Raw genomic sequence first — 14,685 nt, 5'->3', positions numbered from 1 at the left:
TCGTATGAAGTGAACTTTTGAACGTAGCACTTGGATCTAGACAGTTTTTATCATGTCACTTTCATTGAAATTGCGTATCCTGGAAGGGGTGGAAGAGGGGTTTAAAATGTATTCCAAAAATATAGTACCTCATGATCCCATTGTACTCGGAAGATAAAATTTCATGTATAACATTATTATAAATAAATGTCTATGAAATCCTTACTGAAAATAAGTTAGACCCAAGGTTTTTGAACATTTTGTCTTTGAACGAGGAACATTTCTGTAATATTTTAATGTTCTATTTTGTATTTATAAGATTGCAAAAGTGAGGACTCGGTTGAACCATTTAAAAAGAATTTTTAAACAGCTTCAGATAACCTCGGTATGTATCAATAATTCTGCACTTATATTGAAATGCATATTCTGAACCATCTTGTGTGGATAGCGTACATGCCTGTGGCGTGGAAGACCCAGATACTATTCCGTGAGGGATCTCATGTCAATCGGATCCAACGTTAAGCGGTAGGTTCACGTCTCATGTAGCCTTGCTGCTGAACGTGACTAAACTCAAATCCAATCCAATTGAAATGCGTATTCTAAGGGGAATGGGTAAATTTTTCGCAAACAGTAACAGCCGCGCCGTTGGAAAGGAATTTTTGAAGATAGCTCTTGGGTTAAATTTTTGTTTATTTATTTAGATTCAACTACCTGTCCTAAAAAAGATGGCTGAGAAATATTTTTCATATATTTGTCATAAACCTATTCTTTCCGTGCTAAGAACGAGTGTTTCAGCTAGTTGTTAAACTGACCAGCTAGGGATATTTTAACTTGCGTATATACAGGGTGTTTCAAAACAACACCGATAACGTTTGGGAGGGGATTCCTGACACCAAGATACGACAAAAAGTATAGACCAACCTGGGTGCACAGATGCTTTCTTTCGGAGTCATAGGCTGCCGAAAACGTGAAAAAAATGAACTTTAGAGGTCCATAGCTCCAAAACTATGGGGCCTACCGTAGTTGGGTCAAAAGTTTACTAAGGAACTAATATGTGCTCTATCCAAAAATACATGCTTCAGATCCGCAACAATTTTTATAGAAGTAGTTAGTGAGTACTTCAGATTATATGCCCGTAACAAAACTGCCTGTACAAAAATTGTTGCGTGAGTACCCTAGGATTCTACAACATGTATTTTTGGATAGAGTACATATTAGTTCCTAAGTAAAGTGTTGACCCGACTGCGGTAGGTCCCATAGTTTTGGAGCTATGGATCTTGAAAGTTCATTTTTTCATGTTTTCGGCAGCGTATAACTCCGAAAGGAAACATTTGTGCACCCAGGTTGTTTCGTCTTATTTTGGTGCCAGGAACCACCTCCCAAACGTTGTCGGTGTTGTTTTGAAACACCCTATATATATATATATATATATATATATATATATATATATATAATATATACTGGTTTATTATTTAATCTGCTAAAAAAGGCTAGAGACGGGCGATGATAGATAAATAAAAAGAAGGCGTTAACTATATACAAAAAAAGTCTCATCAATAAAACATCAGAAATAAAAATAAAGCAAATTGACTTCATTTAATTACATTATGGTCTAATTTGTGTTTTAGACGTCAAAAATTGGACTTAAATATTGATTTGAAGTTACGAGGGCTATCCAGAAAGTAGATTACGTTTTGGAATAAAAAATCAACAAAGTATAGGAAACAAATTTTATTATATACAGATGAAAGCCACACACAAATACTACTTTTCGACATAGTCACCATTCAAATTAAGGCATTTATCGTAGCGATGTACGAGCTTGGAAATTCCTTCGTCGAAAAATTCGGCCGCCTGCGACTTCAACCACTTCGTTACCTCTTCTTGCAGCTGTTCGTCGTCATCAAAACGCTGCATAGCCAGCCACTTCTTCATTGCTGGGAATAGGTGGAAGTCGCTCGGTGCCAGGTCGGGACTGTACGGCGGATGAGGAAACAACTCCCACTGAAAAGATTCAAGAACTTCACACGTGACATTTGCCGTGTGGGGCCGGGCGTTGTCGTGAATCAACAAGATCTTAGAGCTCAACATTCCTCTGCGCTTGTTTTGAATTGCTCTTCTGAGGTTTTGCAGAGTTTGGCAATACCTTTGAGCGTTTATTGTAGTGCCTCTTTCCAGGAAGTCCACCAAAATCACACCTTTTCTGTCCCAAAAAACAGTCGCCATCATCTTCCTTGCCGACATTGTTTGCATGCATTTCTTGGGTTTTTGGGGAGAACCTGTGTGCCCCCACTGCATTGATTGCAATTTCGTTTCACAGTTCACGTGTTTCACCCATGTTTCGTCACCAGTAACGATGCGATCGAGTAAAGAGTCACCATCCTTATTGTAGGCGTCCAAAAAGTGCAACGCTGCAGCCATTCGCTGATTTTTGTGGTCCTCTGTCAAGATTTTTGGAATCCATCTTGCACAAAACTTGTGGTAACCAAGCTTTTCGCTGATGATTTCGTGCAACAAACTTCGCGAAATTTGTGGAAAACTCAAAGAAAGTTCCGTTATTGTGAACTTTCGATTTTCACGGACTTTAACATCGACTTTTTCGACAAGTTCGGCAGTCACTTTGCTGGGTCTCCCACTTCGATCTTCGTCGTGAACATTGGTTCGGCCATTTTTAAATCTTATGACCCACTGTCGCACTCCACCTTCAGTGATAATGTTGTCCCCATACACTTCACACAGCTGCCGATAGATTTCTATCGGTTTACAGTTTTTTGCTGTCAGAAACCTTATTACTGCACGCACCTCGCAGCTCGCGGGATTTTTCAATTAACGCAGACATTTCAAACCGTCACAGTATCTTAACGGAGCACAGCACGAACCTCTCACTAGCACGGCTAGATGCCGACTGAGCTGCGCAACGCTCTGACCCCAAGATGGCCGCGCTAGCCCCGCCCCTAGCGGACACAGACGAAAACGTAATCTACTTTCTGGATAGCCCTCGTACATTTGCGGATCTTAATATCTCCAAATCACTAACAGGTTACAGAATTACTAATCAATAGAAAGGAAAATTCGCCAAAAACTAACCGCTTAGCCCTGAAATTGCGGAAAAATCTTATAATAAAAATAAATACGCTTCTGCATGGTTCAGTAACAAGCATGCGCACCTTTGCTCCATCGCTGAAAGAAAATACAAATTTTCGTTGTTGACCAGCATCATGAGAAAATTGGCGCTTAAGAAGTTACTGTACTTAAGCTAAGAAGTAGTGAACTCGCACCAGTAACGGTGATGTAGTTAGCAATGTGCTTACTATAGTCAGACCATAATGTAAATGAAGTCAGTTTGCTTTAATTTTACCTTTATTTTTAGTATTTTATTGTTGAAACTTTTTTTGTATATAGTTAAAGCCTTCTTATTATTTATCTATCATTTTTTTTTTTTGTTATATGAACTAGATTAAATAATGTAATTAATGCATGTTATTAAATTACTCTTTCCCAAAAATGCAGTGTATTGAACCTAGATTCAAATGGCTTCGATATTAAGTTCTGTCTTATGTAAAAAGTTGTTAAATTTTTCTTACATTACTTTTTATCTTTCAGTAATAACTATAAAAAATTGTATGTTGAGAACTGTTGTACAAGAGAAATAGTAAGTAATCTGTGAAAGCTTGTTTGATTATTTTTGAAGAGTTGCTTTCATTCTCATGTACGTTAACAACTGATACCCTCACAATTGGAAAACTTTATGATTGCGGTGAATATTCATATTGAAAAGAAACTGCTTAAGAAGAAAGTTAGAATCCTGTTACTGACTATTTTAAATATGACAGCCACAGAATTGTGAAGACGCGCTTCATTTGTCAATTCGCATTCCTGAGCATAGTATAAACTAGGCCAAATGAAAATGACACGACTGATTTGCAAAACAAAATTTGTGATCAAAAATAAATTTTAAAAAAAGTGATAGGATGAATATGTTGTTACATGTAGTTTAATAGATTATTTTTGTTTTTAGGCATACAGAAAGTTAGCAAAGGAATTTCATCCAGATAAGAACCCTAAAGCTGGAGATAAATTTAAAGAAATATCATTTGCATATGAGGTGTTGTCTGATCCAAAGAAACGTAGCATATATGATAAATACGGGTTGAAGGCAATGCAAGAAGGTGGCCATGAAGGACCAGGGCTTTCGGCGGAAGATGTGTTCTCAAGCTTTTTCGGAGGAGGCTTGTTCGGAATGGGTGGATTTGGAGGATTTGGAGCAGGCAGACATCGTCGACAAAGAGGCGAAGATACGATACACCCTCTTAAGTAAGTATACAGTGACATCTTGTCTCATTGCTTGAACGTGTTGTCCTTTGTAGTGTAGTGTCTGAGGTAGTATCCCGATGGAGCACAAGACCTCGGATTCCAGTTAAAACAGAGGTCCCGTTTCATATAGTGTAATGGCTAAGTAGGGATGTTAATACTTCAATTAGTCAATCAATGTTTGGACCTGAATTTATGTATATAGTAAACTTTTCTATTCCACTTACAGTACGATGTTCAGATAACTTTTACATCTGGACGTAGGTTTTGTCCGTTCTAAAATAGTTCAGTAATTGTTTTTTCTCACGTGTTTTTACCACCACTGTACATTACATCATTTCGTAGTATTCAGTTTCTCCTCCTCAGAATTCTAATTATGTAATATTGCGCAAGAATTCATTTTTACAAAGTCAGTATTTGCATTTTACAGTGTTTCCGTTTGCAATTAATGTTGAATTTTTGGTGGCTGTGGTTGCTATCTTAACCCGAATCGTTTACCTGGAAGTTGATATGAGAGTTTGGTAAATTTTAGGTTAGTAAAAAGAGGGTGTCTATCGGTCACAAATGTCACGAAATCAGAAAACGGTCATGAAAGTCACGAAATTTAGCTTTTGGGTCACGATTTTTTTTTTTTAACTACAAATGTAAGTACAGATTGAAAAAAAAAATGTCCTATAAAACGTCAGTTCAATACCAAAAATGTCTATCGTAGGCTTTAGACGCTACCAAATCGCAAGCAAAGTACGTTTCTATCGCATGGATGAAAATCCGGCCTAATTCGCACTCAAATTCGCTCTTGAAAATATTAGGAAATTTTATGATTTGGTAAAGAAAAGGTCACGAAAAAGTTACGAAATTTCGTTTTGGAATTTTAGTAGACACCCTGAAAAAGGACACTTATTAAGCTTGGAAATAAATACAAGGGTCTGAGTGTTTTCTTAAAATACAAATATTGAGTTGTATTTAGTGTTAAAAGAACGAATTTTTGTGATTCAGGGGATGAAGAACGATATTATTTAGAAGGGTGATGTCCAGTTTTACTATTTCAATACTAACTGATTGTATTTGTGCAAAGTACACATTCTTACAACTTAGTAGTAACATTCTTAATTTTTTTTCTTTCCCCTCTGTTTTTTCCCCAAACCTTAGAACTTAACAGAACTTTAGGCTGCTCTTACTACAAGTTCCGAAGAAGTGTTCAACAAAACCGAAAATTTAGCTGAAATTAAACAATAATTATTAGTAAGATAATTACTAATAAATATTCAATGTCTGCTCTCTTTTAATTATCCTTAATGCTTTTTCTCCTGTACTGTTACCTAACTCGTTCCCATTAGTTGCCTGTTCGTCTCAATATTTTTGTTCATACTTCTCTATACGTATATTTAAAAAGAAATCTCCTTTAGTAACATCTGCTTTTTTACTGTGTTGTGCACATAATTCATAATTTACTTTTTTTTTATCTTTATTGAAGGCTTCTCTCGTGATTGCAGTCGTTGCTTTTTTTTTATTTTTTTATTTCTTCATTCACATTCAGACATCACTAATAATGCTATGTAGATACCGAAAACTAATCACGTTTTCTTCAGTTTCTACAGGTGTCACATTTCCTATTGTGATCGATGAAGAGAGCAGCTTCCGAAATTTTCATTATATTAAATATTCGTTTCACTATAATAAACATCCTTATTGCCAATCCTTAATATACATATACAGAAGTTGCTCCATTTATGTTGAGCCAAATTTGTTACACTTCCCTAGAAAATATCTAATTCGTGTTCCATCTCCAGGCCACCTCTACTGACTTTTGCTCGGTTGTGGAGTTTACATTGCAGGAAACTGCGTTACAGCTTGATCATGGGTATTGCATCCCACGGCATAATACATTTTAGTTAGTTAACAAAATGTATCAGTCACTTTCCTTGTTACATCTCGTTACAAAACTAAATAAAATAAAATAAAATGCTTTTAAATGTGAACTCTCATAAATTATTGATAGATCAATATGTGGTACTCAATAGAATGTGATAGTAAATTTAGCACGTAATTGAAATCACCTCCCTATTGGAGATTTTTAAATTATCATTTATGTAAATGATGTACAGAAAGGTTGTTTCGTATAAGTTATATTTAATGAACACCGAATCTTATTAAATTCAAGCTTCGCGATATTTCATGTTGACAAGTGGTAAACTCGCTTTAAAATTCTGATGAATTGTTTCGAACAAAATGATTTGTTTTTCCAAAATGAGTGAATGTGTCGTGAAAATTTGCTCCTATAAACTTTAAAAGGTTATGTCATAAACATTTCACTCTTTTCAATGGTAGTTATTATTTTTTAACAATTCGTTTTAAGGGAATACGTTTAGCTCCGATGATCGATGTTTAATATGTTCTACCTATTGAAAGAATTATTTAAATGTGTCGTCTAAAATTACAGCACTAAAATGGAATTGTTACAAAGTTTCCGTTGTATTGTTCTTATACTTGTAGTAATTTTTATATCATCTTTTCGTTATATTTATTTATTTATTTCAATGCCCTTGACAGAGCTATATGTTCCATTTAACAAGTGGCAAATAAAAGAATACATGAGCTAAATTACAATATGATGGAGTAACGGTGTACAATTACAATTAATACACGATATAAAAGTATAAATCATATTTTGCGTGTGGCTTTATTTTGATTATTTGAATATTGTTTGTTACAGGGTTTCCTTAGAAGATATGTATAATGGGAAAACGGCAAAGCTTCAACTTAGCAAAAACGTTATTTGTAAAGCTTGTGAGGGGTATGTATGTTTGGTAAATTAGTGGTTAGGTAATATTTTTCAACATAATATATACATTGTAGAATTTAAATTATATATATATATATTATCATAGAAGTTATAGAAAGTTAACTGTTTCCTATATTATCTAATGATTTAATCATATATACAGTATACTATAAATTCTATCAGTACGTTTACATCCTTAATATACATATACAGAGGAGGCTCCATTTATATTGAGCCAAATTTGAATGTTACACTTACCTAGAAAATACCTAACTTGTGTTCCATCTCCAGGCCGCCACTACTGACTATTGCTCGGCATTGGATTTTTCATTGCAGAAAAACTACGTTACAGCTGACCATGGGTATTGCATCCCATTCCTCTTTCCAGGCTTTCCATAGGCCGGGGACGGTGCGGACTCGACTATGGGACTTGAAGAGTTCGAAAGCACAATAGTCCATTAGGCTGGCATCTGGACTCTTGACAGGAATTCTAGTTTTCGTGTTCCATACGGCGATAGAATTCCAGCAATGTTTTTGTCGTGTGGCTGGATGCCTTGTCTTGATGCAGTCCAACCTGGTTCAAGTCTTGTTCGTACAATGCTGGGATTTCATACTAGTACATTTCAGTCAGGACATGAGTCTGGTAGTGTGCGGCATTGATTTTTACGTTTCGTTCCACCTTTGGCGACATGTTTGCCCCTGTACGAGAAACCGGCCACATTATCCGGTTAACTTTTATCAACTCCTTACATTTCCCATTGAAGCAGGTTGGAAATATGGAGATTGTGAATCGTGAGAATACTTACCGAACTTTTTCTCTAGGAGGTTACTACCAACACTAGGATTTTCCAGTTTACTAATAACCAACGCTGAGAAATTTTGTATTTCGTAGGCACACAGTGTGCATCCGCGTCTTAGTTGATACAGAAGCCTCGTTAGGTCGTTCCATTTGAAAATAGCCAAATAATCTTCAGCGTTTGTCTTTGATATAGATAGTATAGTAAAATGCGCTTGACTTTGATATAGATAGTATAGTAAAATTCGCTGAAACGTCGGTTGATGGTTTTTTGTTGCGGGAATAATTGAATCGTTTCTTACGTTGTTCGCAGCTACAGCTTCATGGAGTGAAATTGCTGTCAGGTTGAGTCCAGCCACATATCGTCAAGCTACGTGGAGGGCAAGAAGCGGCAAGGAGTGGAATTTATCTAGTCTTGGATAATTTCCTACGCTAGTGACCCCCTGAATTATATTTCCTCTTGTGAAATAAACATCGGTGTATTTAAGTGATTTAAAGTGTGGGAATAACTGCAAAAGGGCCCAATAATAGTGATAAAATATTAAGTGTTTTAATCATCAATAATCTTAATATCGCACATTTTGCGTGTAAGAGTTTATATATTTTCAGATGTAGTGTTCTGGGTATATACAACAAATATTCAGTATCTGGAGAACGTATCGGTATTTCTTTTATATAGTGGTTGACATTTCGTGCACCTCCTTATCGTTGTATATACAGCATTCACCAGTTTGGAGAGAAAAGAACCTTAGTCTCTCCATATTTAAGATTCACTTCAACAGTTTCTTGTTCTCCAAAGTCTGACCCCCCATGGTATTCTTTGATTTTTTTTAACATACTAGATTACCAGTTACCTTGACCAAGATATGTAATATTTACTACTCTTCTAAGCCAGATCGCAATTTTAAGATTACCTGAGTTTAACGCTCATTCAGCATTCTTTTCTAATAACTGGAAAGTAGTAAACGATTATAAATTTCTGCATACCTATAAATAATTCCACATCAGCGAAAGAAAATAAGATATTCTACATGCAGATTGTACTTAAAGTTGCTGTTCTTTTTGCTGCAGACTGTACACAAGCACCTTCTCTAAACACATTTATCTGTTCCAATCAGTATTTCTGTGAATATCAAACGTGGATGGAAATAAGTAGATAAAAGCGTGTAGCGAAAGAACTTGTGTGTACTCTGCAATAAAGGAAAATACCGTACTTTATGTACAGCGGGGGACACTTCTAAATGGTACAGCCATATGGAGATTTACGGCTAAGGTGTACCATTTAGAAGTGTCCACCGCTGTACAATCTGCATGAAGAATGTGTTTTCTTTTTGTTGGCTTCACTACCTTTAGTAACGTTGGTTTACATTTTTCCTATTGATATTGTGGGTAGCGTTTGTGCCTTTGGTGCACCGGATTCGGTGGGAAAGCAGCACAAAAAATTCATAATCATTAACTTTCATTAATATGTCATTACTGTTTTTTCCATTTATTTGTGGTTGTGTATATATTTCAAATTCTTTATGACCAAAGCATTTAGTATACGTGTTTAGAGACGTAGTGCTAATACTTAGTTCTGTTTTTTAAGTAATAAGCATATGGTTCCAAATTCGATTTCTGGTAGAGACAACTATAGCTTGGCAATTGGAGATCTGCTTGAAATAAGAAGTGGCAGACTGTGGTAATGAAAATAGAAATAATGGGATTATGAATTGATGCCCTGACTATTAAATACGAAGTCGAGCATGAACCTAGTCAATTATGGGTCAAACGATAGGAGTTATGACACCACTTACGTAATGTTTTTTTCTTTTCTTTAGGCGTGGAGGAAAAACTGGAGCTGTACACACTTGCAGGACGTGCCGTGGCTGTGGATTTAAGGTGACTTACCGTCAATTAGGGCCAGGAATGTCACAACAGATTCAGTCTAAGTGCCCTGAATGTAATGGAGAAGGTAAGCTCAAGCAATCCATATAGAAAACTGAATTGGACGAAACATCTGTAACAAAATATATATTTGATTGCTAAGTCGAAAGATTGGTGCTTCAGAACGATATGGACTCGTTCAGTTTTGTTCCCAAGAATGTCATTCCGTGCTTTAGAGAATATGAAGTGACAAGATTTTATTAGCCATATATTTAGTTAATTGTCAGTTCATCATTCGAGAGTGTACTTTTCCATTTTTACCTACGCAAACGCGAACTAGCTAATAAAGTCACCCTTGACTTTCTCGATGTTCGGTAAAAATGGGAAAGTATCCTCTAAAATGGCAATGAATTGACAGTTAATAGAGTATGTGGAAAATACATAGTCTCAGTACCTCCATCAATCCAAGAAAACACCATCATTTCAATACGCCAAACAGGTTAGGTCTTTCAGTCGTAGCGTTGTAACGAACGGGAAATTGTCCCTTAAATTTCTACTATATCCTAAATCCTTTCCTCACTAGGTTTAAAATGGATTTTTCAACTCGCTTTCGATTCCAGCAATAGTCTGACGATTCGACAGCGAGCGCAAACAGACCAAAAACAAAAAGGAAAAGAAAACTTCTAAATTACTGCTCTCACTGGCAACCAGATTGGGACCAGGCCGTTGAAAATAAACTTCACGTTGTTAAGCCACTAGTTGGACTGACAGCGCAGCCTAATCGTCGAGATGAAATGCTCCTGATGCGTTTGCGTATAGACCACTCTGATCTGACGCATTGCTACTTGCTGCGGAGATTGAACCGTCCGTATTGTGAAGAATGTATTGTCCCGCTGAGTATTCAGCATATTCTTGTTGAATGTCTTGAATACTCAGATCTCAGAGAACGTTTCGGACTGCCTGTCTACTTACCCCTGCCTTGAGTGATGATAGTGATTTGTTAGCCGGATACTTAAGTTCATTTCTAATTGTGGGTTTGTTTGTTGTGATTGTTTTAGTGCTGCTAACTTTTTATATTTTCTCTCAGTTTTTAGTATTGTTTTCTATATATTGCTATTGTTATATATTTTATCTTTGTCTACTTTTGCTTTTTTTTCTTATTTTCATTTAGCAGCTCTTTTATTTATTTGAACCAGATTCGTTTTAGCCTGTTCTTCGTTTAATGTTGCAGTCCTGAGCAACCGACTCAATCGTGGCGGGGACATATAGCCTCGATGCTGGCGCCCCCATTGACACCACCCCCCTACTCATTCCATTCACCTTTCTCACCACTGAATTCGTTTTCATTTTTAATAGGTTTTCCATATTAATTACAATAATACAATCAACACACTATACGTATATCAATATGTTACTGCAACCCTTGTGAAAGAAATAACAGGTTTTTTCAAATTACACCAGTGTGCTTGAAATACGCAAGAATTGATTATATCGACAGATACCTGTTCCAAATAACTACGGCTTGGAAGTGTTCCCGGAGAAACTCACGTGGTGGTAGGGTTGTGCATAGCACAACACTGTTTCTCATGTTGGCACATTACATGGGAGGACAGGACGGACGTTCATATCGAACAGAGTGAACATGTTTAGTGTTAGGCTTGGAAAATCTACTACTGAAACACTGAACTTCATACAGCAAGCATGTGGCGACAATGTATTATCCAGAAGCCGTGTCTTCGAGCCACACAGAAGATGTCTGGATGATAGAGAATCAGTTAAAGATGATGTAAAAGTAAATCTGCCGTCAACTTTACATGTATACAGCTGAAAGCATTTATCGTGTAGGGCAGTTTCTGCAACAACACCGTTGTGTTACAGTGAACATGATACTTGAAGAGCTTAATTTGAACCGGGGTATCTGACACCAAATTTTACTTGAAAGTTTGGAAACCTGGGTAATAATTTGTTCCGATCTGTTGAAAAGGTCCATAAGGGACCTAACATTTTTGTCAAAAAGATTATTGCCTAAGATGAAAGTTGACATTACCAATATGATCATCAAAGTGATTAATTTGCAAGATCGAAGTACAGCCTTAGTCTAGCCTCAAACTTCTGAATTACTTGCATATACCAACCTTACTTTCACTGTAGTTAGTAATTAAATTTGTTAGCAAACAAAATCATACTCAGTAATAATTACTTTTGATCTCATTCCGTTTTTCTTTTTTTTTTCCGGTAATATTTGTTTCGAGGTAGTAATAATTTATTTTTATTTCTTTCCGTTTCGAATGTTCTACCGTTTATTCTCGGCAGTGTTTAATTTTAAGTTATGTTAATGTGAGCCTATGCCAGTGATGGTACTAAACTTCTGCTGGTCTTCCACAGAACGCTCTATAGACATGGCAACGTGCGGAGAGAAGTATTCTACATAATCTCAGCAGGGACATTCCCAGGGTTGGATTTAAGTTCCTTAGACTCCCTGTAAGCACTTAAAAAGATTTCCACTCACTCCTCTCCTCCTCATGTAGTTTAAATCCAATGGTAATTAAGTGCCTCATTGAATTATTTACAGTGTGTTTTTCACATATTAAACTCATATTAATATCTTACACCAGTCAACTGCGACAAATGTTTGCTTTAAGTTCTGTTCCTTCCAAACTTCACCTCTCCCTGGTTGTATATCTTAATTATCACCTGTTTATGAGGCTAGTAGATTAGGAGACTAATCACTATTCCATTATGTCGTGATTACAGTCATTTCTTACCTACTGTTTGCAACCAACCTACTTAGTTTGCAACAATGTAAAAAAGTGAGACTGGCACCACTACAAGAACCAACAATACTGTTGTCTCCACCTTCAGACGAGTTACGTTAACCCTAATCGTTGACTCTGACTTAGCGCAAGTTTGAACTTGCTCCAGTTCTATATAATTGTTGACACCGTTTTGAAATTGGGTTTATAAGGTGCATTAAGAAAATGGACTCGCAATGGTGTTTAAGCAACGTTCTGCCATCAGATTTTGTGTAAAGTCTGAAAAATTTGCTACTGTGACTTACAATAATTACAGAGACCTTATGAAGAACATTCCCTTTCCTATCCATGACACAAATCATCTTTAGAAGGCCTAGAGTAAGTAGAAGACGAACCTCATGCGAGAAGATCTTCAATCTCAGAAGCGGATGACAGTGTGGAAAGAGTGAAATTCCTTGTGAGGTCATATCGTCGAGATTGCAGATGAAAATGATCAGTAGCGAGTTAACTTTAAACGTGTTTGCAATCTATTAAAGTTTAACATAGAAATATACATTTGTACATTGAGAAAAGTGTGCTCTGGGTAGTGATAATGGGAAGTCGTTTCATCAATGTATTTTCTCAAACTTTTAGTATAATGTGTAATCATACACTCTGATCCGTGAAGAAAATTCGTCTGTGCGTACCTTCAGATTAACGACACAAAAAGGAGTTACGATCCTCATCCATTTTAATGGAAGTGTGGACAGATGACTTATGCAGTCCCAAGTCGCTCGGAAACACGCGAATTATTGTAGTTTTTAAAATATTAATCTGCAGTACATCACCGTTTATTGTCTGAGGGAATTTCGACGTATTCTCGTAACTGTTGCTTTAAACTACGGTGTTCTTACACTTCGCAGACGACTTGTTCTGTGCTACCTTAGTCGTCTCAGTCTCAATACGTATCTCTGAAATTCCTGTACAAAATCGCACTAATTTCCAGCTTCCTCAGAGCTTGGTAATCTTCAGAGTGATTAGCCAACTTACTGATGCGCTATTACGGGTATGGGGTTTCCTCAGTTCCTCTGTTCGATTTTCATAATTTTACATAACATTATCTGTGTATTTTCGATAAACAATACCACTCGTGACTTGGACTCAGTTTCCATTCGTAAGCTTTAAACACACATTATGTGGCCAAAATTTGTTTCAGTGTAGAACTAGATGTTTACTGCAGTCCTACCGTAAACGTATAATGAATATTCTGGACACTTACACGCAACATCTCTCAGGGTTTCGGTGCGAGGAAGTTTAGTGCCAGGTTTTCAATATGAACGTAATATAATGAAATCATAAGAAAAAAGTCTAAATATGGGGGCAGTTCTTTCGACTACAGCGTTGCGGAAAAGAGACTAAAGGGCAGCTTCCCAAAGCAAGTGAAAATTTTTCTATTCTGTGGCAAACATCGCGAGTTGTCTGAAAAATAATGTATATATCTAGCAAGAAACTAGTTCATATATTACATATAGCACTTACTGTTACTTACATATACGAGGGAGACCCAAAAAGAACCGGAATCCTACTGCTGCGCATCGTGTACTTGTAGTATGAGCTTTCACTGCTAGGGCGCTGTGGGAGAACGTCTCCTGAGTCAGTACGTATGCCAGATGGCGTCAACCGATAGTGACGCGTGTGGTTTCTCTGGCAGTTGTGTGTGTGTGTGCGGGGGGGGGGGTGCACTCGTGACACGAAAAAGTGGCAGATTCTCACGGACATCGTGCGACTATGAAGTTTTGTTTTTTACGTGGCAAGAGCGCAGCAGAAAACTGTTGCGATGATGCAAACAGCTTACAAAGAACATGCTTTCAATGAAACACGAATGTACGAATGGTTTGCTTAGTTTAAAAAGGTAGAAATGACTATTGAAGATTAGTCCCGTTCCGGTCGTCTTTCAAGTGCGCGAACCTAGGACAACATCGCCAAAATCCGTGATCTGAAAGACTTATCCGGGTTATCCTGGAGCTCCTTTCAGCGAAATTTGCACGACGATTTGGGAATACGACAAGTAACTGCTAAGTTTGTGCCCAGATTCCTCATCGAAGAGCAAAGAGAACGTCATGTGGAATCCTGTCATGCATTGAAGGATGCAATCAAAGACTGGAGACGGTTTTTCAACAAAATCATCACAGTCGACGAAAAAACAATTTCTGCTGCGT

General features: G+C 36.9%; 1 protein-coding gene across 1 annotated transcript in view; it reads left to right on the top strand.

Annotated features, from left to right (window-relative positions):
• The window catches only part of LOC145685166 (dnaJ homolog subfamily A member 2-like), a 57,096-nt gene that overhangs the window by 10,947 nt on the left and 31,464 nt on the right, over positions 1-14,685 (top strand). The window contains exons 2-4 of the mRNA XM_081757520.1: positions 3,998-4,293; positions 7,004-7,084; positions 9,689-9,822. Of these exons, the coding sequence (XP_081613646.1) occupies positions 3,998-4,293; positions 7,004-7,084; positions 9,689-9,822 (511 nt within the window). The remainder of the gene's footprint in view (positions 1-3,997; positions 4,294-7,003; positions 7,085-9,688; positions 9,823-14,685) is intronic.

Source organism: Thermobia domestica, chromosome 1, assembly GCF_964235325.1.
Source record: "Thermobia domestica chromosome 1, izTheDome1.hap1.1, whole genome shotgun sequence".
Classification (NCBI taxonomy): domain Eukaryota; kingdom Metazoa; phylum Arthropoda; class Insecta; order Zygentoma; family Lepismatidae; genus Thermobia; species Thermobia domestica.
Note: the sequence above shows the minus strand (reverse complement) of the source record. Positions and strands in the feature narration are given on the sequence as shown.